Source organism: Callospermophilus lateralis, chromosome 11 (genome assembly GCF_048772815.1).
Source record: "Callospermophilus lateralis isolate mCalLat2 chromosome 11, mCalLat2.hap1, whole genome shotgun sequence".
NCBI classification, from domain to species: Eukaryota; Metazoa; Chordata; class Mammalia; order Rodentia; family Sciuridae; genus Callospermophilus; species Callospermophilus lateralis.
The window spans coordinates 22,573,528-22,596,114 of NC_135315.1; the positions used below are offsets into that span (position 1 = coordinate 22,573,528).

At 36.2% G+C, this 22,587-nt stretch overlaps 1 protein-coding gene across 3 annotated transcripts in view; it reads left to right on the top strand.

The window, feature by feature from the left end:
* Fbxl20 (F-box and leucine rich repeat protein 20) overlaps positions 1-22,587 on the top strand; it is a 108,622-nt gene that overhangs the window by 64,843 nt on the left and 21,192 nt on the right. For all 3 annotated transcript variants that reach the window (XM_076869795.1, XM_076869797.1, XM_076869796.1), the window contains exons 3-6: positions 10,642-10,696; positions 14,399-14,473; positions 16,397-16,491; positions 18,471-18,539. In XM_076869795.1, the coding sequence (XP_076725910.1) occupies positions 10,642-10,696; positions 14,399-14,473; positions 16,397-16,491; positions 18,471-18,539 (294 nt within the window). The remainder of the gene's footprint in view (positions 1-10,641; positions 10,697-14,398; positions 14,474-16,396; positions 16,492-18,470; positions 18,540-22,587) is intronic.

Sequence of the window (22,587 nt, forward strand, 5' to 3'; positions counted from 1 at the left end):
GGATGCTAAATGTCCTCATTGTCATTGAGGCATTGCTACCCAGGGCGCCATCAAATAGCTTGGGAATATGAAAACACACACACACACACACACACACACACACACGTGTTCATACACATTTATACTTATTTCTAATCTGTTAAAAACTGTTTCCTGGGCTGGGGCTGGGGCTTAGTGGCAGAGTGCTTACCTCCCATGTGTGAGGCACTGGGTTCAATCCTCAGCACTATATAAAAATAAATAAATAAAAAATAAAGTTATAGTGTCCATCAACAACTAAAAAAAAAAAAAACTGTATTTCCACTGATAATTCTTAATTCTAATCAGTTATTACATTATTATTATTATTATTTCAGATTTGTAACTCCCTTTTATGATAGTGATAAACCAGACTTCTGTTATGGTTAATGTATATATTTAGTCCCCCAATAGTAATCAGTCCTGCAGTACTGCTGCTCCCTCTCAATATGATCCACACGTCACCCCTGCAGGTTCAAACTCTGAATGCCAGGCCACAGTCCTTCTCTTGCATGGATACATTCTTATCCTGAATGGATTCCTGAGCCCATACTAGGTTTCTCCTCTGTGTGGGAGCCCTCTATTTTCTGCTCAGACTCTGATGCTCATTTCCCAATATATTGTGTGAGGCCACACTCCTTATGGATCCTGATTTTACTTTGCTTGGATTTCGACGTACTGCTCAAGCTTTTGCCCCAGCCCGGAGTTGATGCTTACTTTGTTGTGCTCCCCATTTTTTATCATAAAATTATTTTTTTTCGATTTTTTAAATCTATTTTGAAACATTGTGCTGTGCTCCTCTTAATACCCTTCCTTCTTTCTGTAGAAGAATGAAAGAACAACAACAAAATATATGTGTTTTTTTAAGAAACTTATAGTATAAACAAATTATTTAAATCTTTGCCCATTTAATATTCTTTCTGAAGTAGCATAGGAAAGCCTTAATAAAAGCCTTCTCTTTTTAGTAAGTTCGTTAAAAGATGCTCAACATCATTAGCTATCAGAAATAAATGCCCATTAAAACCACAATGAGTTATCACTTTACATCACCTAGGATGTCTGTAACTAAAAAGTATTGTCAAAGACAAGAAGAAATTGACCTTCATAAATTGCTGGTAGGAATGTTTTTTTAAGATATTTTTTTTAAGATGACATGGTTGCTCATAACTTAATCCCAGCAACTTGGGAGACTGAGGTTAGCAAGTTCAAGACCAGCCTCAGCAACTTAGTTTTGAAACCCAGTCTCAAATAATGTTGAGAAAGGGCGGTAGATGTAGCTTAGTGGTAGAGGACCACTGGGTTCAATTCCTAGACACACTCCACACCCACACACACAAACTAGTATGTCCACTGTGGAAAACAGCTTGGTAGTTCTCAAAAGTTAAATATAGAAATACCGCATAATCCAGTATTTCTGCTCCTACATTTAAGAGAATTGAAAATAAATGCACTTGAAAACTTGGAATGTTTGTAACAACAGCATTATTCACAGTGATTAAAAAGTGGAAATACCCCAGTTGTCCATCAAAAGAATAGATAAAATACAAAATACCCATATAGTGGAACATTACTTGGCCATTGAAGGAAAAAAATAATGGATATGTGCTACAACATGAATGTATGTTTTAAAACATGCTTATTGAAAGAAGCCAGACCAAAAGGCCTTACTTATTACTGTGTTATTCCATTTATGTAATATCCAGAATAGATAAATCAATGGATACAGAAAGTAGAGTAGAGGTTTTTGGGGGTTGAGTGGTAGGTGGGAAGTGATGGGGTTATTTTCAGGGTAATAAATATGTAGAACTCAGTGATGGAGTGCTGCATAGTATGTGTGATCCCTAGCAATAGCAGAGCATTTGCATGTCATGTGTGAAACCCAGGTTCAATCCCCAGCACCAAGATAAAAAGAAAAAAGTTGATCTTTTGAGCCATTACCATGGTGTAGATCCATTGGCAGGTTTTATAGCTTTCCCTCTGTCCCTCAGTGAGCCCTAGATAGCAGGATTCTACTTAGGGTCCTATATCCATCTTCCACATTCCCTTCCTGTACCATCACAGTCCTGGCAATGAACTTCAGGTGTTTTGCCACAGTCTTGAATTTAAGCCTTCACTCTGCAGGACCCCACACAGTGAGGACTTGGCTGACCTAAATAAAGCCTTACCCTACCTTTTCTGACTTAAGTGTAACAAAGATTTTGTGGATTTTTTTCTTCTATGGTGCTGTCTCCTTTCTTTGATATTATGAGTCCTAGTGACAATGTGAAGGTAAACTCACAGATGATTTTTTTCAATGGATGATTTGTAGTTATTAGTTTATTAAGAATGAATTCTTACACATTTCTTCATAGCCATTATTTAAGTTATTTCTGGTTACCTCTGGTGAAGGTGAATGGAATTAAAAAGTAAAGTCTTTCCTTGTTCCAACTCTAGATATTATAATTGTTTATCAGGAAAAAAAAAACACTGCTAAAGGCAAAAAAAGCATTTGGAGAGTTGCAATTTTCTTTGTGAGGGTCAATGGTAGTGTTCTAAATCTATGGACCCAAGTAAGAGACTTTTTTTTTCCAGTGCCAGGCATCAACCTTAGGGACTCTGACATGCTAGGCAAGTGAGCTACCACTGAGCTCTCTCTCTGCCCCATAATGGAGAGATTTTTAAGTGTTGAGATTATCGATGTATTTCTTGAATGATTTAATGGGATTAAATTTTTAGACATTTATTTTTTTAGTTGTAGGTAGACACAATACCTTTATTTTTATGTGGTGCTGAGGATCGAACCCATTGCCTCATGCATGCTAGACAAGTGTTCTACCTCTGAGCCACAACCCCAGCCCTTGATGTGTGATTATAACAGAAATACTGGGAAGATGTCAAGGATGATGCCCATGCTCTTTGCTTTCTAGTGAGTAGATGGTAGGAGCGCTCACTAAAATAGAGAAAATAGGAGGAAAAGATTTAATGGGAGGTCAGTAATTATATTTAATTATAATTCTCTTTAAAATTTGTTTTTGTAACTGCAAGTTATAAAACCTCCAACTCAAATTGACTTAAACAGTAAGGGAGATTATTAAAGAAAATACAGACATTAAACCAGGTAATCGGGTTGGTTGGCTTAGGGAATCTCAGTGTTATCAATTTTCTTCTTTTGTTCTGTAAAGAATAGCATCACCTTGGTCCTAAAGCTGCTTTTCCTTATGGGCACAGGATAGATGCCAGCAAATAATGGATTACATGGGGGATGGGGTTGTAATGCAGTGGTGTAGTGTAGTAGTAGAGCGCTTGCCTAGCATGTATGAGGCACTGGGTTCGATCCTCAACACCATATAAAAATAAAAAATAAAATAAAGGTATTGCATCCATCTACAGCAGAAAATATTTTTAAAAAATGGAATACATGTTTTTTTTTTATTTTATTTCAAGGGAGAGATGGACTAGCATTGATACCCAAATAAAGTTTCTTCTCAGATCTTAGCCAAATAGGTCTAGATTAAATTCAATCACAGCAAGTGGCTTAAGCTAGTGAACTGGGATGGACCTAATATCGGTGAGTCAATACACATTACTCACCACACACAGAAGGTAGCATACCTAAAGGATCAAGAATGTTCTTCAGATAGTTTTCCATAAACTATGGGTGTTTTGTTATTGTTGTTGTTGTTTTAGCACGGATTGAACCCAGGGCACTTAACCCACTGAGCCACATTCCCAGTTGTTTGTTTTAGTTGTAGTTGGACACAGTACCTTTATTTTATTTATTTACTTTTATTTGGTGCTGAGGATAGAACCCAGGGCCTTGTACATGCAGAGCAAGCGCTCTACCGCTGGGCCACAACCCCAAACAGACCCCCAGTTGTTTTTTTATTTTTTATTTTGAGACAGGGTCTAACTGAATTGCTGAGGGTCTCAAAGAAAAGTGTGCTATAGTTTGCATTGTTTATTGATAAAAAATTGATAAAAAAGTTGTTTCTAGCTTTTTGGTTTATTTTTGTATTTGTTTGGATGTATTGAGGATTGAACAAGGGGGTGCTTTACAGTGAACTATATCCCAAGCCTTTTTTTTTTTTCTTTTCCATTTTCTTCTGAGACTGGGGCTTGCTAAATTGCTCAGTCTGGCCTTGAACATGCCACTTGAACATGCCACTTGAACCCAGGAGTGCTTAATCACTGAGTCACAGCTCCAGCCCCTTTATTTTTTATTTTGATACAGTATCTCACAGAGTTGCCTTGGTATATTCATGAGCCTAGCTTTGAATTTATGATCCTCCTGCCTCAGTTGCTGGGATTACAGGCATGTGCCACCATGTTCAGCACAATTCTTTTTTTTAAAAAAAATATTCATTTTTTAGTTATAGGTGGACACAATATCTTTATTTTTATTTTTATTCGGTGCTAAGGATTGAACCCAGTACCTCAGGAATACTAGGCGAGTGGACCTCTGAGCCACAACCTCAGCCCTCTGCCCAATTCTTATATTCAGATTTCTAAAGATAATTGTCTCTAGAATCAAGTACAAAGAAAAAATAGAAGTCAAGGAGTTACTAAATAATGACCAATGTATAAACAGACTACTTGAGTAGTGATAGAAGGAATTCAAGTACTGAGGCTTATCACATCCATCTTCCTAAGACAGGCAAATTAGGACTAGAAGGACTAAGCTTTTATTACTTGTATAGAGGAGCACAGTGATTATGTTTGTCCTCTTTAAAAAAAAAAAAAAATTCTGTAATGTCCAAGTCAAGGTGAAAAGCTAACTCTGGAATCTTCACATTTAGAACCCCATTCTTTTTTTTTTTTTTTTTTTTTTTGTGGTACTGAGGATTGGACCCAGGGGCACTCTACCACTGAACTACATCCTAAATAGTGGGTGACAGCCCCATTTATGTATTTATGTATGTATACATGAATTTATTTATTTATTTTTGAAACAAGCTGGCCTTGAACTTGCAATCCTTCTGTCTCAAATCCTCCTGTCTCAGCTGCCCAAGTAGCTGGTATTACAGGCATGAGCCACCTTGCCTAGTACATTTAGTATGTTCTAGTAACACAATTGTGGTTGTTGAGATGTTGTGCTCCGTGGGGTATTATGGTGTGGATATGAAGTATCCCCAAAAAAACTCTTAATGCAGGAATATTCAGAGGTGAAATTATTAGATTAAGAGAACTGTAACCTAGCTGGGCACAGTGGCACACACCTGTAATCTCAGAGACTTGGGAGACTGAAACAGGAGGATCGAAAGTTCAAAGCCACCCTCAGCAACTTTAGCAAGGCACTGAGTAACTCAGTGAGATCCTGTCTCTAAAATAATGAACAAGGGCTGGAGATATGGCTCAGCAGTTAAGTGCTCCTGGGTTACATCTTTGTTAGAGAGTGTGGGGGACATGAAAGCTGACTAAAATGTGAAGTCTCCTAAGTCTGCACACACTTGACCACCAGCTTGATGTTTCATGTATATTGTTTTTGCTGTCTTTTGCAGAGAACCTTTCTATTGAAAGATTATTAGAGACTACTAAGATGAATACTTGTAAAGCCTCTCACCTTGGCTCCATGTATGTTACCCCCATGTAATATTACTCAGGGTAAACATAAGAATATTTAGGTTATTAAACTCCATACAAAGATACTGAATAGTGGGTGACAGGATAAAGAAGCATTTCAGCAATGAAACAATATTTGTTGTATTAGGTAAATTTGTTATAAGGTAAACAATATATTATTTTATTGAGGTACACAGATTGAGGGTACATACAGTATTTTTATTTGGAAGTGGAGTGGGTAGAATTTTAAAATATGGTTAATTTGCTTTATTAAGAGTCATCAGAATGAAAACCAAGTGTGCTTTGAGGGAACAAGAAAGGTACCCAGCTTTTCCTTTTTTGGGTTTACCTGCCATTTAGAAACTGAAAAGGGTAAAAAGGAAATAAGCCAGGTAAGACATAGGAATAATGAAGTGAAGAAAGAGTGGAAAACAGAAATGGTTTAAAAAGCAAAATATAATAAAAGCAAAAATAATTAATATAAACCAGGTAAAGCAAAAGATAAATATTATAGCAGCTGTAAGGAAAAGTTGAAGGTCTTACTAGATCCAATTATTTTCTTGGTATCTGTACTCACATGTAACATATCCAAAACAGTGTTACATGTGAGTACAGTGTTCCACGTTTTAATTAATGGCACCTTTAACTACCCAGGTCCTGGTACCAGAAATGTGTTCTCAAACCCTCTCGTCCAGTCCATCATCAAGTTCTACCTTGTTTTCTATATCTCCTTTGTAGCAGACGTGGTCTAAGCCTCCCATTACCTAGACAGTAGTGGTGTTCTCTCTCTTTCTCTCTCTTTTTTTTTAATATTTATTTATTTATTTTTTAAAGTTTTTGGTGGACACAACATCTTTATTTTACTTTTATGTGGTACTGAGGATCGAACCCAGCGCCCCGCGAATGCCAGACGAGCATGCTACCCCTAGAGCCACATCCCCAGCCCAGTAGTGGTGTTCTCTTAACTGATAGACATGGTGCCACTTTTGTGCCCTGACAGTCTGATCTCCCCGTAGCAGCTATACTGATGTTTGTTTATGTCTTTTGTGGTACCAGGGATCAAAGCAAGTACTCCACCACTGAGTTACATTGCTATCCATTTTTTTTAAATATTGAAATGATCTTGCTTAGTTGCCCTAGCTAGCCTCAAACTTTCAATCCTCCTGCTTCAGCCTTCTGAGTAGCTGAGATTACAAATTAGATAATATCCCTCACTGACCTAAAACCCACCTTTGGCTTTCTTTAGACTTGGAATATGATCTAAACAGTTCACTATGACCATAAAGCCTTCTTAGTCTGGCCCTATCTAACTCTAAACTTTGCTCACTATCCTTATCTATAAATGGGAATGATAATAGTACCTATCTTGTAGGAACATTGTTAGGAGTTGTTGCACATATAAAAGACTTAAAATAATACCTGATATATAATAAATCATTAAAGGGCTATGGTTCTACTACTATACTACATCTTCACTGCTTCTTTTAATCTTTCATCACACACTCACTGTTTCTTTATGAGAATGTTCTTTTTCTTAGATCTTGACAAGTCTGGTTCCTTCTATTATTGAGGTCTAAAATCAAATATGTATTCCTAGAAAAGGCTTTCCCTGACCACTTGTCATTTTTACTTTGCTATCTTTATTATAGTCATTAACTTCCTAAAATTTTTTCACATTTTTTTACTTACTTTGTGTCTACCAACAGCTCCTAGACCACAAGCTGCTTAACTGCAGGGACCTAAAACAATGCCCATTGAAATATATTCTGAATGAATACATGAAACTCATAGCCCTCCTTTTTTTCCCCCTCTCTTTATACATTCGGTCCTCCTTAGAGAAGGCACACTCTCTACATATTACTGAAGACTGCCTATGGATATCTTTTTAAATTTTTTCATTTTATTATTTCAGCATACTTTTTCTCTGAACTTGTTCAGTGACTTTTCTGCTCCTTGTTGGTATCTTGCTGAGATCACAGAAATAAGTCAGTTTAAAAAAGAAGGTAAATAAAGCATAAGGGAAGTTTTTTGTAATCAATTCAGTTACTATTCCTAGGGGTATTTTTTTAATCATGCAGATATTTCAATCAAAAACATCTTCTGATCCAAAACTAAAAAATATTTAAAATAGTGTGCTCCTACTGGCATAAGACATGACATATTGGCCAGTAGAATAGAATAGAGAACTCAGAAGTGAATCCTCATATACGTGGTCAGATGATTTTTTTTTTTTTTAGTTGTCTATGGACACAATACTTTTATTTATTTTTATGTGGTGCTCAATATCAAATCCAGTGCCTCACATGTGCTTGGCAAGCGCTACCCCCACTGAGCTACAACCACAGCCCCATCAGATGATTTTTGGCAAAGGTGCCAAAACCATGTAGTGAGGAACACAAATGATATTGGGAAAACTTTGTCTCCCCGTAACAAAAGAATAAGTTGGGTTGGAGATGTAGCTTAGTGGTAGACTGCGTGTTTTAGCATGCTCAGGGCTCTGGGTTTGATCCCCAGAACCACCAAAAGTGTGCAAGGAGACAAAGTTGAACTACCTTACTCCATATATAATACCAACTCAATGGATCACAGACCTAAACATAAGAGCTAAAGTTAGAAAAGAAAGCTGGGCATACCTGTAATCCGGGGACTTGAAGCTGAGACAGTAGGATCACAGGTTCAAGGCCATCCTGAACAACTTGGCAAGATTCTTCAACAATGTAGTGAGACTTTGTCTCAAAATAAATAAATGGACTAGGAATTTAGCTCAGTGGCAAAGTATTCCTGTGTTCAATCCCAGTAACCCCCAAAAAAATTCTTAGAAGAAAATAGAGGGGGAAAAGATTCCTGATAATTGGACTTGGCAATGATTTCTCAGATATGACACCAAAACTCATAAAACAATAGAAAAAAGTAGATAAACTGGATTGAATCATAATTATAAAAATTTTGAACATTAAAGAATAGAATTCAGCAGTGAAAATATTTGCAAGTCATATTTATGATAAGGGATCACTGTCTAGAATCCATGAAGAACTTTATAATACAACAACAAAGCCTGATTTAAAAATGGGTAAATGACTCACCAGACATGGTGTATCCTATAACCCCAGTGACTTGGGAGGCTAACTAGGGATGTAGCTGGTAAAGAACCCCTGGTTTCAGTTCCTAATACAGAAAAATAAAGGGAGATGGGTAGTTCTCCAAAGCAGATATATAAATGGCCAAGAATAACTTGAAAATGGTCTCACAATTACTAATCATTAGAAAAGTACAAATAAAAAAAGCATAGTGAAATACCATTTCCCAGTTCAAACCCATTTGTAGTACTATTTTTAAAAAATAGTTTTGACAAATATGTGGGAAAATTAAGATCATTTATATACTACTGATAGGAATTTAAAATGGTGCAACTTCTGTGTAAAATAGCCTAATGGTTCCTCAAAAAAACTAAACAGAATTGATAAATGATACAGAAGTTCTAATTCTGGATATATACCCCAAAGTATTAAAAGCAGGGACTAAACAGGTATCTGTACACTCATGTTTTTTATTTTATTATTTTATTTTTTTGTAGTTGTAGATGGACAAAACAGCTTTGTTTTGTTTATTTTTATGTGGTGCTAAGGATTGAACCCAGTGCCTCACACATGCTAGGCAAGTGCTCTGCTACTGAGCTACAGCCCCAGCCCCCTTTTATACTTGTGTTAATGGAACCATAATTCACAGTAGCCAAAAGGTGAAAGCAAACCAAGTGTCTGGCAATAGATACACAAAATATGGAATATGATAGAATAGTATTCAACTCTAAAATGGAAATAAATTCTTAAACCAGCTACAATATGTATGAATCTCAAAGACATAATGCTAAGTAAAATAAGCAAGACACAAATGATAAATGTTAAGTACCAAGAACAGTCATCTTCACAGAGACAGAAGGTAGAATGCTGGTTTTCAAGGACTGGGAAAGAGAAGTAATGGGAAGTTACTGATATTTTGGTATAGATTTCAGTTTGGGAAAGTGGAAAAACCTTTGGTTAGTGGGGATATTGGTCTTAACCATGTGAACAGGAACTTCATGCCACTGAGCTACAGTTTCATATGTGTGCTCAGAGTTTTTTTGTTGTTGTTGGTCTTTTTTGGTACTAGGTTTGAACAAGGGCACTTAATGACTGAGCCACATTTCTAGCCCTTTTTTTATTTTCTGAGACAGGGTCTCACCAAGTTGTTTAGAGCTACCTAAGTTGCTGAGGATGGCTTTGAACTTGTGATCCTCCTGCCTCAGCCTCCCAAGTCACTTGGATTATAGGCATGTGCCACCACACTCAGCACACAATTTTTTTAAAAGACTGAATATATTTACAAAATGCAGATAACTTTCTCTCTAATGTAATTATTAACTCGGCATATCACAAGTTCCACAATATAACTGATAGCCTCTGATCACTAAACAACAAAATTTCATTTTTTAAAGCTATCCTAGGGAGCTTTTTACACTTCACGTAACTATGGCAGAAACTAGCCTCTCTTCTCCAAACTAATGCTTCCTGACCTCCATTTTGTAACACTTCAGATGTCTATGTCAGTTAGAAATCATTTATCATCCCTTGATATAATTGAACTTGTATAGCATTTATGTGCATTGTTAAGTAAAAGATTACCTTTTTTTTGTTGTATTTTGTTCTGGGGAGTGAACTCAAGGGTGCTTTATCACTAAGCCTCAGTCCTTTTTATTTATTTACTTATTTGAGACAGAATCTCACTGAATACCTGAGGCTCCAAATTTGTAATCCTCCTGCTTAGCCTCCCAAGACAATGGGATTACAGGCATGTGCTGCCACACCCTGCTAAAAGAGTACTTTCTTATACTATGTTTTATTTGGACAGTATTATCTTTTTTTTAATTGCTCAAATATTTCTTCCTTTTTTTTTAAATGCTCAAATCTTTTTTTTTTTTTTTTTTTTGCTTGAAAGAACTGTGTGCGTGTGTGTGTGTGTGTGTGTTATATGTGTGTGTAGTTATTAAAAGGCTAAAATCAAGAGAAACTATCATACAGTGAAGTTTGTCTCCCTCTCTTTTCTTTTTAGGATATTTTCTTTTCTGGATGTTGTTACCTTGTGTCGCTGTGCTCAGGTCTCCAGGGTAAGAATGATGGACATGGTTACAGAGGGACCACTTTCTGACACTAAGGATGGCAGTCTCTGTAGTAGGCTGACCATTTATTTTAGGTGTTACTTGTATGTTGTTGTGTTTGAAAGGGTGTTATTTCATTTATGGTATACCTTCCCCATATAATTCAATAATGGAATTCTATATATACCACCTCTAACTGTTCTATAAATCTTATTTACATAACATAAACAGAATAGTTAAGTGAAAAGGCATTGAACATGCAAATTAAAAGGCTATGCTTGCTGGGTGCAGTGGCACATGCCTGTAATCCCAGTGGCTTGGGAGGCTGAGGCAGGAGGATTGCAAGTTCAAAGCCAGCCTTAACAAATGTGAGGCACTAAGCAACTCGATGAGACCCTGTCTCTAAATAAAATACAAAATAGGGCTGGGGATGTGGATCAGTGGTTGAGTGCCCCTAAATTCAATCCCTGGGACCAAAAAAAAAAAAAAAAGGCTACGCTTAACTTAATGAAATTTGCTTTATTTTTCTTGTTCATTTGATACAAACACATATACATATAAAAGACTCTTAAACATCTAATTCTCATGCTATTTTATCCACATGTTCTTTCCTTGAAAGATAAATTTTTTTAAAAAATGGTTGTAGAACAAATCACTTTTCCTAAAGTCAGTTTCTACATTATACTTGACTCTCGATTTTTGTCACTTAACATTGCTGTGACAAAATGGCCGTATACCCTAATCTTATTGGCTACCACTGATCTAAAGGGTATAATCTCTGATGTGGAAAAATTGCTTTATGAACTGCTTCTAACCACTTTTGTAATACAGTTATCTGATCAGTAATAAAATGAACATGTATTTGCAGTTGTCATCTTTTTATAAATTAGGCACCAGCTTTCTGTTTGTTCATTCATTTAACAAATATTTATTGAGAGCCCACTGTTTGCCAGGTACTGATATGTAATATGGCTGTACCATAAAGTATTGTGTTTATCTGTGTAGGTGGGCCCAGATGTCCCTTCAGACTACTAGCACCACACATAAATCTTAATGTAGAGAATTTCCCCTTATTCTAACTTTAATTTCTGCATCCTGAAAGCCATACTTAATGTCTGTCAGCCATTTTGGAAATTAACAATGGTGTTTCAGTGATTTCTCTTTTGACATTTTTATCTCTATTAGTTGCATGGTCCCTTTAGACATGGCCACTTACAAGTGAATGAATTTTCCTTTCTGATTCCATTGTGAAGGTGACAAAACACCCAGAAACAAAATTCCCAGATCAGTGTCTAAACCTGTTTGGTTACACAGCCTCACCCTAGGAGTGTTGACTTAAATGAGTTTTCAGTTATTGTTTTCATTTGCAGGTTCCTCTTCTTAATATGTGTTAACTTTAAGGGAAGGAAGTCACAATGTCACTTTTCATTAAATCTGGAAAATTTTATATTAGTAGTTGTTTTATTGTTCTCTTTCTTTCCCACCCCTACTGTCTTTTGAACCCAGGGGTGTTTTTACCACTGAGCTACATTCCCATCCCCCCCCCCTTTTTTTTTTATTTTTAAGCAGGGTCATGCTAAGGCTGGCCTCAAACTTGTGATTCTCTTGCTTTAGCCTCCCGAGTCATTAGAATTAACAGGGATGTGCCACCACACTTGGCATATTTTTGTGTGTGTGTGTGTGCTTTGGATTGAACCCAGGAGCATTTTACCACTGAACAACATCCGTAGCCTTTTTTCCTTTTGAGATAGGGTCTCACCAAACTGCTGAGGGTCTCACTAAATTATTGTGTCTGGCTGGGCGTGGTGGTGCATGTCTGTAATACCAGGGGCTTATGAGGCAGGAGGATCATGAGTTCAAAGCCAGCCTCAGCAAAAAGCAAGGCACTAATCCGCAGCCTCCCAAGTCCCAGGAATTATAGATATGGACCACACTGCACCAGGTTTATATTCCATTGTTCTCTATGCTTGAAGTTTTTTTTTTTTTTTGTTTTGCAGACTCAGTGCAGACTCTAGAGAGGAATCTGTCATTTATAATTTTAGTCTGAATTCGGCATGTTTTCTGCTTGCTGAAGAACATAATAGAAGGAAATAAGAAATAGTACATCAATCAGAAATTCATTTAGCCCAAGAATTTATTAAACATATAACCTTTAAATGTTTTATTGGTTGCCTCCCCTGGCTAGCCACTTAAGCCACTGGAAAAATGAAGCCATTAAAAGAAAAGTAACATTAAACTTCTGAGAAAACTGCAGCTATTTCTATAATAACTCCTTGCTTACCTTCATACCCCTGACATTCTTCTTATTGATTATGTGACAGTTATCCTAAGGCTTATAAGTATATCCAGAAATTCTTTTTTAAAAGTTTCAGAGAAATAGGTATAAGTATAATCAATATTAAATCCCTTTTAAATTTTATTAAAGATAAGACTCATAACTTTATGACTCTAACATTAAAACTTTTGTTTATTTTGTTTTGTTTTGTTTTGTTTTTGTTTTGCAGTGCTGGGAATCAAACCTAAGGCCTTGCACATGCTGGGCACGTGTTCTACCATTGAGCTACACCACCAGTCCAAGAATTTTATTTTTTAAATTTAACAGGGAAAGTTTTTAAAGGAAAATATGGAATGAGCAACAACAAATTAACTCCCACTGGACTCATTTCTCCCTTTCTTACCTCCCTTTTCTTGTTTAAGATGTATAAAAATCTTAAACTTTCCATTGAAGGTGAATGAGGTGGCCCATGCCTGAAATCACAGGGAGTAAAGAGCCTAAGGCAGGAATATCACAAGTTCAAGAGCATCTTGGGCAATTTAATAAGGCCTTGTCTGAAAATAAAAAATTTTTTGGGTTGTGGCTCAGTGGTAGTATACCCCTGGGTTTAGTCTCCAGTACTGCAAACATAAAAGAATAAATAATTTAAAAGATAAATAAAATTACCACCGAATCAAGTTGGGGATAGAATGATGATTAATTGAAAAACCTACAAACCTATCTGAGTAAATTGGGAATGAGGAAAACATGAAATACAGAGAAATTATACAAAAAATATATAATTTTCAAGTCCCAAATCACCATGTCACAGTTTCATATCTAACCAAGTGATACTATAGATAATAGATATGTATTAAACAGAGCAGCATTTGGTGTACTGTCCCATTCGGTTGGTTTCACCCTCATCTTGTTTCCAATTTAGGGATGGAGCTAAGACTTGTCTTCATCACCTAAAATTCTGTCTCATTTTGAGATTAGAAATTGGAATCTTGGGCTGGGGTTATAGCTCAGTTGGTACGGTGCTTGCCTTGCATGCACAAGTCCCTGGGTTCAATTCCCAACAAAACACACACACACACACACACACACACACACACACACACACAAATAAATAAATAAATAAATAAAAGTGAAATTGGAATCTTGCCGTTTCAAAATACCTTCTGGCTATGATATTTATCACAACCTGCTGTTTCCCCAATTTCCCTAATTTAAGATATTTTGTAGCTGTTAGTTTCTATACTTACTCATTTTATGAGATAATCTCATTTGAGAGTAAAGCATGGATCCAGGATTAAGGCACACCTGTTGGGAGTAGTGATAGAAGCTAAGGAAATTTTTTGATCAATTTCAGTCATTAGTTCGTTGAATTGTAAATTTGAATGTTGTTTTTTCTTTTCATTTTAAATTTTGCTTATTTCTTTTCTTTAAAATAGGCCTGGAATGTTCTGGCTTTGGATGGCAGTAACTGGCAACGAATTGACCTGTTTGATTTCCAGAGAGATATTGAGGTATAATTTTGTGGTGTGTGGCCCCAGTTCTCTTACAAGTAATTACAACATGGGACAAGTTAGCCTCAGCCATATAAATATTGTTTTCCCTCAAGAGAGGAACTATTGTTTTCAGTACATCTAAACTTCATGGTAGCCTCCAAATTTCCCAAGAGTTTTTTGAATTTTTGAAAATAAGTAGATTATTTCACTGAAGTAATACTAAATTACCTAGAACAATTTTAGTTCTGAAAAGGACTGAAAACTTTTTGGTTTTGCAGTAGAAATGTGAACTTGTATTTTGTGTTTGCTTGTTTTAAAGAAGTCTTTTTTGTATTTGTTTATTGAAGAACAAGTACAATTATAACTTAGTGGGGGATAGTATTTGCAATTTTTTTTTCATTTTACTTTTGTGGTACTTGGAGTAAAACCCAGGGATGCTCTATTGCTAAGCTCTATCTTCAGTATATTTTATTTTTTATTTTGCAGTCTGGCCTCAAATTTGTGATCCTCCTTCCCCAACCTCCTAAGTAGTTGGGATTATAGGTCTAGGCCACCACACACCCAGCTACATATAGTTTTTTTTTGGAGTTGGGTATGGGGATTGAACCCTGGGGTAATTCACCACTGAGCTATGTGGGGACATAGCCCTTTTTATTGTTTATTTTGAGACAAGGTCTCACTAAGTTGCTTAAGTCCTTGTAAGCTGCTAAGGCTGGCTTTTATTTTATTTTTTTATTTTTATTTTTATTTTTTGGTACTGAGGATGGAACCCAGGGGCACTTAACCACTGAGCCACATCCCCAGCCCTTTTTAATATTTTATTTAGAGACCGTCTCTAGTGAGGCTTAGGGCCTCACTAAGTGCTAAGGCTGGCTTTGAACCTGTGATCCTCCTGCATCAGCCACCTAAGCTTCTAGATTACAGCCATGTACCACTTTGCCTGGCTATACTATTCTTCAGATGTGCATTTTGACCCTTGGTGAATCAAAGGTAATAGTTTTTGTGGAGAATGTAAAATGAATTAAACCAGTGTCATTCATTAAATTGTTTTTGTTAGAAACAGTTTTTTTGTCTCCTCTTGCTCATCCCCTACCCACCTATTTCACCTTTTAGTATAACCTTTTATCTTTATAATAGAAAACATTATGACTTGAGTTTGAATTACTTTAGCTGAATTTCAAGCAGTCCTTAGTTCTCTCTTCAGAAGAGTGAACATAAGAGATAACTCATAGTGTTAAGAAGATTGAGAATCTCTTCCCTTCTCTTTCTCCACTTGCCTCTCCTTTTCTCTCTCTCTTTTTCTGCCTGTCTCCCTCTCTCTCTGTCTCTCTTTCTCTTTTAAATTTCCAACAGAAACAAATTCTCTTAAGGGCCCATTTGAAGAATTTTTAAAAACCTTATATGAACCTTCCATTATCTTCACAAGATGTTTTTAAAATAATAACTACAAACATTATATTGTTTTTCACAATTATTTTTCACAATTCTTTGATCTTCATGGATGTTAAGATATTTAAAGCAGCACAGCTCACAAAATCATTTAGCAACTTTTTAAGTGTTCTTTGAGTCTTGCTATATACAGAGTGCTATAGTAAATATTTTGGAAAGTATACAAAGATAAATGTAGTTGTTGTCCTTTAGTGGCTATGATTTAACCCAAGGGGGCAGTATACATGCATATAGTGCCATAAAGACTCAATATAGAATATTTTACAAATTGAACAAATAAATAAGAATATAAAGTAAAGTTCAGGCATGTTTTAAGTAGATGGGCTAATCAGGAAAGCATTCCCAAAGGAAGTTGAAATTTTCCTACTTAATTAGGTCTTTGAAACAAGTAGAAACCTTTTCTCTCTGTCCATAGATTGTCAAAAATGAAGATGTATTCTTTTCAAAAACAATCAGATTGGTCATCTTTTTGTTTACTGTTTCTTTTTATAGGGTCGAGTAGTGGAGAATATTTCAAAACGATGTGGGGGCTTTTTACGAAAGTTAAGTCTTCGTGGGTGTCTTGGAGTAGGAGACAATGCATTAAGGTAAAAATATAACTGTTTTAAAAAAAAAGTAACTGCTATTAATCTCTTTGATTCAAGTAAAGAACAGCACCATCTCACTCAGAAAAAGCTGAAGTAGTTTTTAAATCCCTAAACGTTGAAAATACATCTCGTATATATTATTTTTTAATTTTTTTAAAATTTTTTTCCTTTTTATTTTCTTTTTATTTATTTATTTATTTTTTATTGATTGTTCAAAACATTACAGAGCTCATGGTATATCATCTTTCATACATTTGACTCAATTGGGTTATGAACTCCCATTTTTACCCCAAATACAAATTGCAGAATCACATCGGTTACACACTCACATTTTTACATAATGGCATATTAGTAACTGTTGTATTCTGCTTATTTTTTTTCTTAAATACACACAGAGACAGTCAGTTCTCACCATCTCTACTCTTTTTTTTTTTTAAGAGAGAGAGAGAGTTTAGAGAGAGACAAAGAGAGAGAACTTTAGTATTTATTTTTTAGTTATAGGCGGACACAACATCTTTGTTTGTACGTGGTGCTGAGGATAGGGTACGATCCAGGCAAGCGTGCTACCGCTTGAGCCACTTCCCCAGCCCACGTATATATTATTTATAGCAAAGAAATTTCAGGTACAGCGGGTATGGAGGCACACACACACCTATAATCTCTGTGACTTGGGAGGCTGAGGAAGCAGAATTACAAGTTCAAAGCCAGCCTCAGCAACTTAGTGATACCGTAACTAATTTAGACCCTTTCTCAAAATAAAAAGTACAAAATGACTGGGGATGTGGCTCAAGGGTTAATTGTCCCTGGGTTCAATCCCTGGTAACAAAATCAAAACAAACAAACAAAAATAAAAGGAAATAGCAATATGATTTTAAAGTGGTAGATTTCTCATCACAAATGATCCTTTTGGAAACTTGAGAAAATGTATTTTGTTATTTGAATTTTTATGTACTCAAAGTAGGATAAAATTATCTTTGGTGACTTGAGTTTAAGAATTGATGGTTCAGCCAGGGGTAGTGAGACATGCCTATCATCCCAGAGACTTGGGAGTCTGAGGCAGAAGGATCAAGAACCTCAGCAATTTGGTGAGAACCTATCTCAAAATAAAAAGAACTGGAAATTTAGCTACGTGGTAAAGTGCCCCAGGGTTCAATCCCCAAGTACAAAAAAAGAATTTATGGTTTGGAAAAAAAAAACTTATTTACTTATACTTACCAACTACTTTGTATTTTACTCAACTGTTCCTATTACAATATTCTGACAGTAGATGTATAAGGTTTTTTCCCTCCACCCTACAACCAATCCTTTGTTTTTCTAGACAACAACTGGATATTGTAATTTAGTTAAATACTAAATCTAACTATCCAGAATTAGCTCAGATCCTACAAGCCAAGGACTTAGTGCAAAGGGCTGCTTCTATTTCAGATACAAGTTGCAAGCCCCATATTGCTGATCAATGGGCTATAAATCAGGAATTCCCATCACCCCCCTCCATGTTTGGTAATTTGCTAGAATGAGCCATACAACTCAGAAAGGTGCTTTAGTTATTATTACCATTGTAAAGAATACAGATGAACAGCCAGTTGAAGAAGTTCATGGGACAAGGTTTAGAAGGTTCCCAAGCACAGGAACTTCTGTCCCTGTAGTTAACACATAAACCAGCACGTGATTTACCAACCCAGAAATGCTCTAATCCCCATTATTTAGGGGTTTTTATGACGCTGTGTTATTGTAGTTATAGTTGGAAGACCAAATATTATAGTAAAAGATGTTCCTGTCACTCATTACTCAGAAAATTACAAGGGTTTTAGGAGTTCTATGCCAGGAAGAAGGGATGAAGACCAAATGTTAATTTCTCATATCATAGTATCACAGGTACCAGCAACCAATATTACCAATAACAATATCTTATTTTTTTATATTTGGCATTTTGCCCATTTCATTTAAAACTTGTCACTTTTTTTTTTCTTCCCATAAAGGACCTTTGCTCAGAACTGTAGGAACATTGAAGTATTAAATCTAAATGGGTGTACAAAGACTACAGATGCGTAAGTATTCTGTGTTTCAGAATGTTATGTTGTAGTCCATGTCTGGGCTCTATTAGTCTAACCCATGGTGTCCTACCATTTCATTCATGGAACACCTAAAAAACTTAAGTTGAGGGCTGGGGATGTGGCTCAAGCGGTAGCGCGCTTGCTTGGCATGCGTGCGGCGCGGGTTCGATCCTCAGCACCACATACAAAAACCAAAGATGTTGTGTCCGCCGAAAACTAAAAAATAAATGTTAAAATTCTCTCTGTCTCAATCAATCAATAAATAAAACTTAAGTTGAGAATATGATAACCTTGAAATAAACAAATGTATTTTTATAATATTTATTTTTTAGGTGTAGATGGACACAACACAATGCCTTTATTTTTATTGTGCTGAGAACCTGGGTCCCGCCCATGCTAGGCGAGTACTCTACTGTTGAGCCACAGTCTCAGCCCAACAAATGTATTTTTTTAGAGTTCTATTCTTTTGAAAAAAGTAATAAGTGAATTAGTTATAATATTCATTAGTATTAATATTATTAATGATAATAAATTATATAATAAGCTCTAGATAATTATTTCCAATTTAATGCACCTATGTCAGTTTCACTGAAAATTTTGCATAATTGGAAACTTGGGACTTAATGGGTAAACGAACACCAACAAATGTATTTAGCAACTTTCTTGGTTATAAAATTCTGTCTTTGATATTTAAAGTAAGACTTAAAAATTTATAGGTGGGCTGGGGAGTTAGCTCAGTATGTGGGGGGGCCCTAGTTTTGTACTGAGCACCACAAAAGAAAAAATCATAATCAGTGTTTATGCAGAAGGATAATAATTAAAGACCACAGTAAACAGATAATTCTGAAAAGATTAAACTCTTCAACATAGGATTGAACAGTTTAATTAGTACTGATAGGAGTTTTTAATGTAGAAAATAGAGGGAGGATAGAACTCAGTGATAGCACTTCTTGCCTAATATGCATGAAGCCCTGGGTTCCATCCCTAGCAAAAGAGAGAATTCTTCTAGTAAATATTATATCTGTAGATTAATTTGAAAGCCTTTAATAGGAGAAACAGGGGGTTAGGGTGTAGTTCAGGGGCAGAGTGCTTGCCTAGAATGCATGAAACACTGGGTTTGATCCTTAGCACCACATAAAAATAAAAATAAACAAATAAAATAAAGGTATGCTGTTCATCTACAACTATAAAAATAAAAAAATAGGATAAATAGGAGAAACAGTTTACTAACTCCTTACCCCACTATTCCTTTGTATGATAAGTTATAACCATAATATATATGTACAAGGCTCTTCATTTTTACTGTTTGTAATAATGAATACTGCTATGTTTTTTTTTGTTTTTTTTTTTTTAAGAACTGGGATGTTTTACCACTGAGCTACAACCCCACTACTGCTAATTTTTTATAACAGCAAAAGACAGGAAACTGTTGGGCGCAGTGACTCACACGTGTAATCCCAACAGCTCCGGAGGGTGAGGCAGGAGGATTGAGAGTTCAAGGCCAGCCTCAGCAAAAGCAAGACTCTGAGCAACTCAGCGAGACCCTGTCTCTAAATAAAATACAAAATAGGGCTGAGGATGCGGCTCAGTAGTTGAGTGCCCTTTAGTTCAATCCCTGATACTCCTTCTTCCTCCCAAAAAGGAAACCATCCTGTGTCTATCAGAAGAGGATTAGTTAAATAAAAGTGATGAAGAGAATCTCTAGTTCTCTGGTGTGAGTTCTAAGACCTACTGTTAAATGAAAGTGAACAGCAGAGGACTTTGTATAAAATGATACCTTTTAAAAGGGCAAGAGGACTTGGTACAAAATATATCAATATTCATATTTTCAAAAAGAAAAATGGAAATTTCAACCAAAAACTAATAAAATGGAGCAAGGTGCAGTGATGTGTGCTTGTCATCCCAGCCGCTGGGGAGGCCAAGGCATGAATATCACAAGTTAAAGGCTAGATTCAACAATTTAGTGAGACCCTAAGCAACTTAGTGGTATCCCGTCTCAAAATAAAAAAGACAAGGGCTGGGGATATAGCTCAGTTGGTAGAATGCTTACTTCACATGCATAGGGCCCCTGGATTTAATCTCCAGAACCAGGAAAATAAATAAATACATACATACATACATACTAAAAAGGTTGAGATAGGCACACACCTGTAATCCAGTGACTTGGGAGGCTGAGACAGGAGGGTGGTGAGTTCAAAGTCAGCCTCAACAACCACCAGGCACAGAGCAACTCAGTGAGACCCTGTCTCTAAATAAAATGCAAAATAGGGTTGGGGATGTGGCTCAGTGGTTGAGTGCCCCTGAATTCAGTCATGGTAAAAACAATTCCAAAAGCAATTCCCTCAACCCAATCAAAAGCATCTATGAAAAACCCACCAGTACCAAATAAATAAATAAAATTATAAGGGCTGAGGATGTGGCTCAATGTAACATTCCCCTAGGTTCAATTCCCAGAACCACCCCTCCAAAAAAAAGACAAACTCTAAAACAGAAATGAAGTTGACGATTAAATACTTTACCCAAAAGATTATGATAGGATATCATGAATAATAATCAGGCAATGCAGATAAAATGAACAAAATTCCTGAAAGGCATAATTTGCCAAAACTGGCTCAAGAAAAAAATGCATATTCTGAATAGGCCTATAATATATACATTCAGTGAGTAATTTAAAACTGTCCTAACAAACAAGCACGCAGACCTAAATGGTTCTCCTAGTGAATTTCATCAACTGGTGTGTGTGTGTGTGTGTGTGTGTGTGATACTAGAGTTTGAACCTGGGGGTACTCTATCACTGAGCAACATCTTCACATCTCAGGCCCTTTTTATCTTTTATTTTGAGGTAGAGTCCCTTTAAGTTGGTCAGGCTGGCTTAGAAATTGCCATCCTTCTACCTTAGCCTCCTGAGTTGCTGAGATTACAGTGTCCAGCTTTTCCCTCTTTTTAAAATTAGTTTATTGAGGATTGGCTTTTCTTTAAACAGCTGATGGGCCAGGCACATTGGTGCATGGCTGTATTCCAACTACTTGGGAGACTGAAGTCAGGAGGAATGCAAGTTCAAGGCTAGCCTCAGCAACTTAACAAGGCACTAAGAAACTTAGTAAAACCCTGTCTCAGCACTCAGGAGGCTGAGGCAGGAGGATCACAAGTTTGAATACAGCTTCAGCAATTTAGTGAGACTAAGCAACTAAGTGAGACTTGGTCTCAAAATAAAAAAATTAGAAGGGGCTTTTAAGTTGTTGATGGACCTTGATTTTATTTATTTATTTATTTATATGTGGTGCTGAGGGTCAAACTCGGTGCCTTACACACACTGAGCAAGCACTCTGCCACTGAGCCACAACCTCAGCCCCCACAAAAAAAAAAAAAAGGATTTTAGATCATAACTAAGTGGAATTTATCCCAGAAATAGAACCAAATAAGTAAATATTTTAGTCTTCCTGACCCGTGTAGTATGTTATAACTATGTCAGATACAGTTATAAAATCAGCCATAGATAGTACATAAATAAGCACAGCTTCTTTTTCTTTTTCTTTTTTTTTTTTTTTTTTGGTCTTTTTTGGAACTGAGGATTTAACCCAGGCTTTTGTGAATGGGAGGCATACACTTTGCCACTGAGCTACATTCCAGCCCTATTGACTTTTTTTCAACCCCTTAAAAGTCTAAGAACCATTCGTGGTTTGTGAGTCATATAAAAATAGGCTTCAGGAATGATTTGGCCATAGTTGAGCTATAGTTTTATCACCTCTGGAGTAAAAGAGACAAAACAACATGATCATCTTATGGCCTCCAAATAATCCACACTTCCTGATATTTAAACCATTATCTAATCATTTTCCCTTGAGTTAACTCACCATAGTGACTCATTTCTAACAATAGAGTACTGCAAGAGAGATTGGATGGTACTTTTGAGATTAGGATACAAAAAGATTACTATCCTACTCTGCTTTCTCTTGGGGTTCTGGCTCTCAGGGAAGCAAGCTGCCCTGTTATGGTACCTCTGTGGAGAGGCCTACGTGACTAGAAACTGATGTTTCCAGGA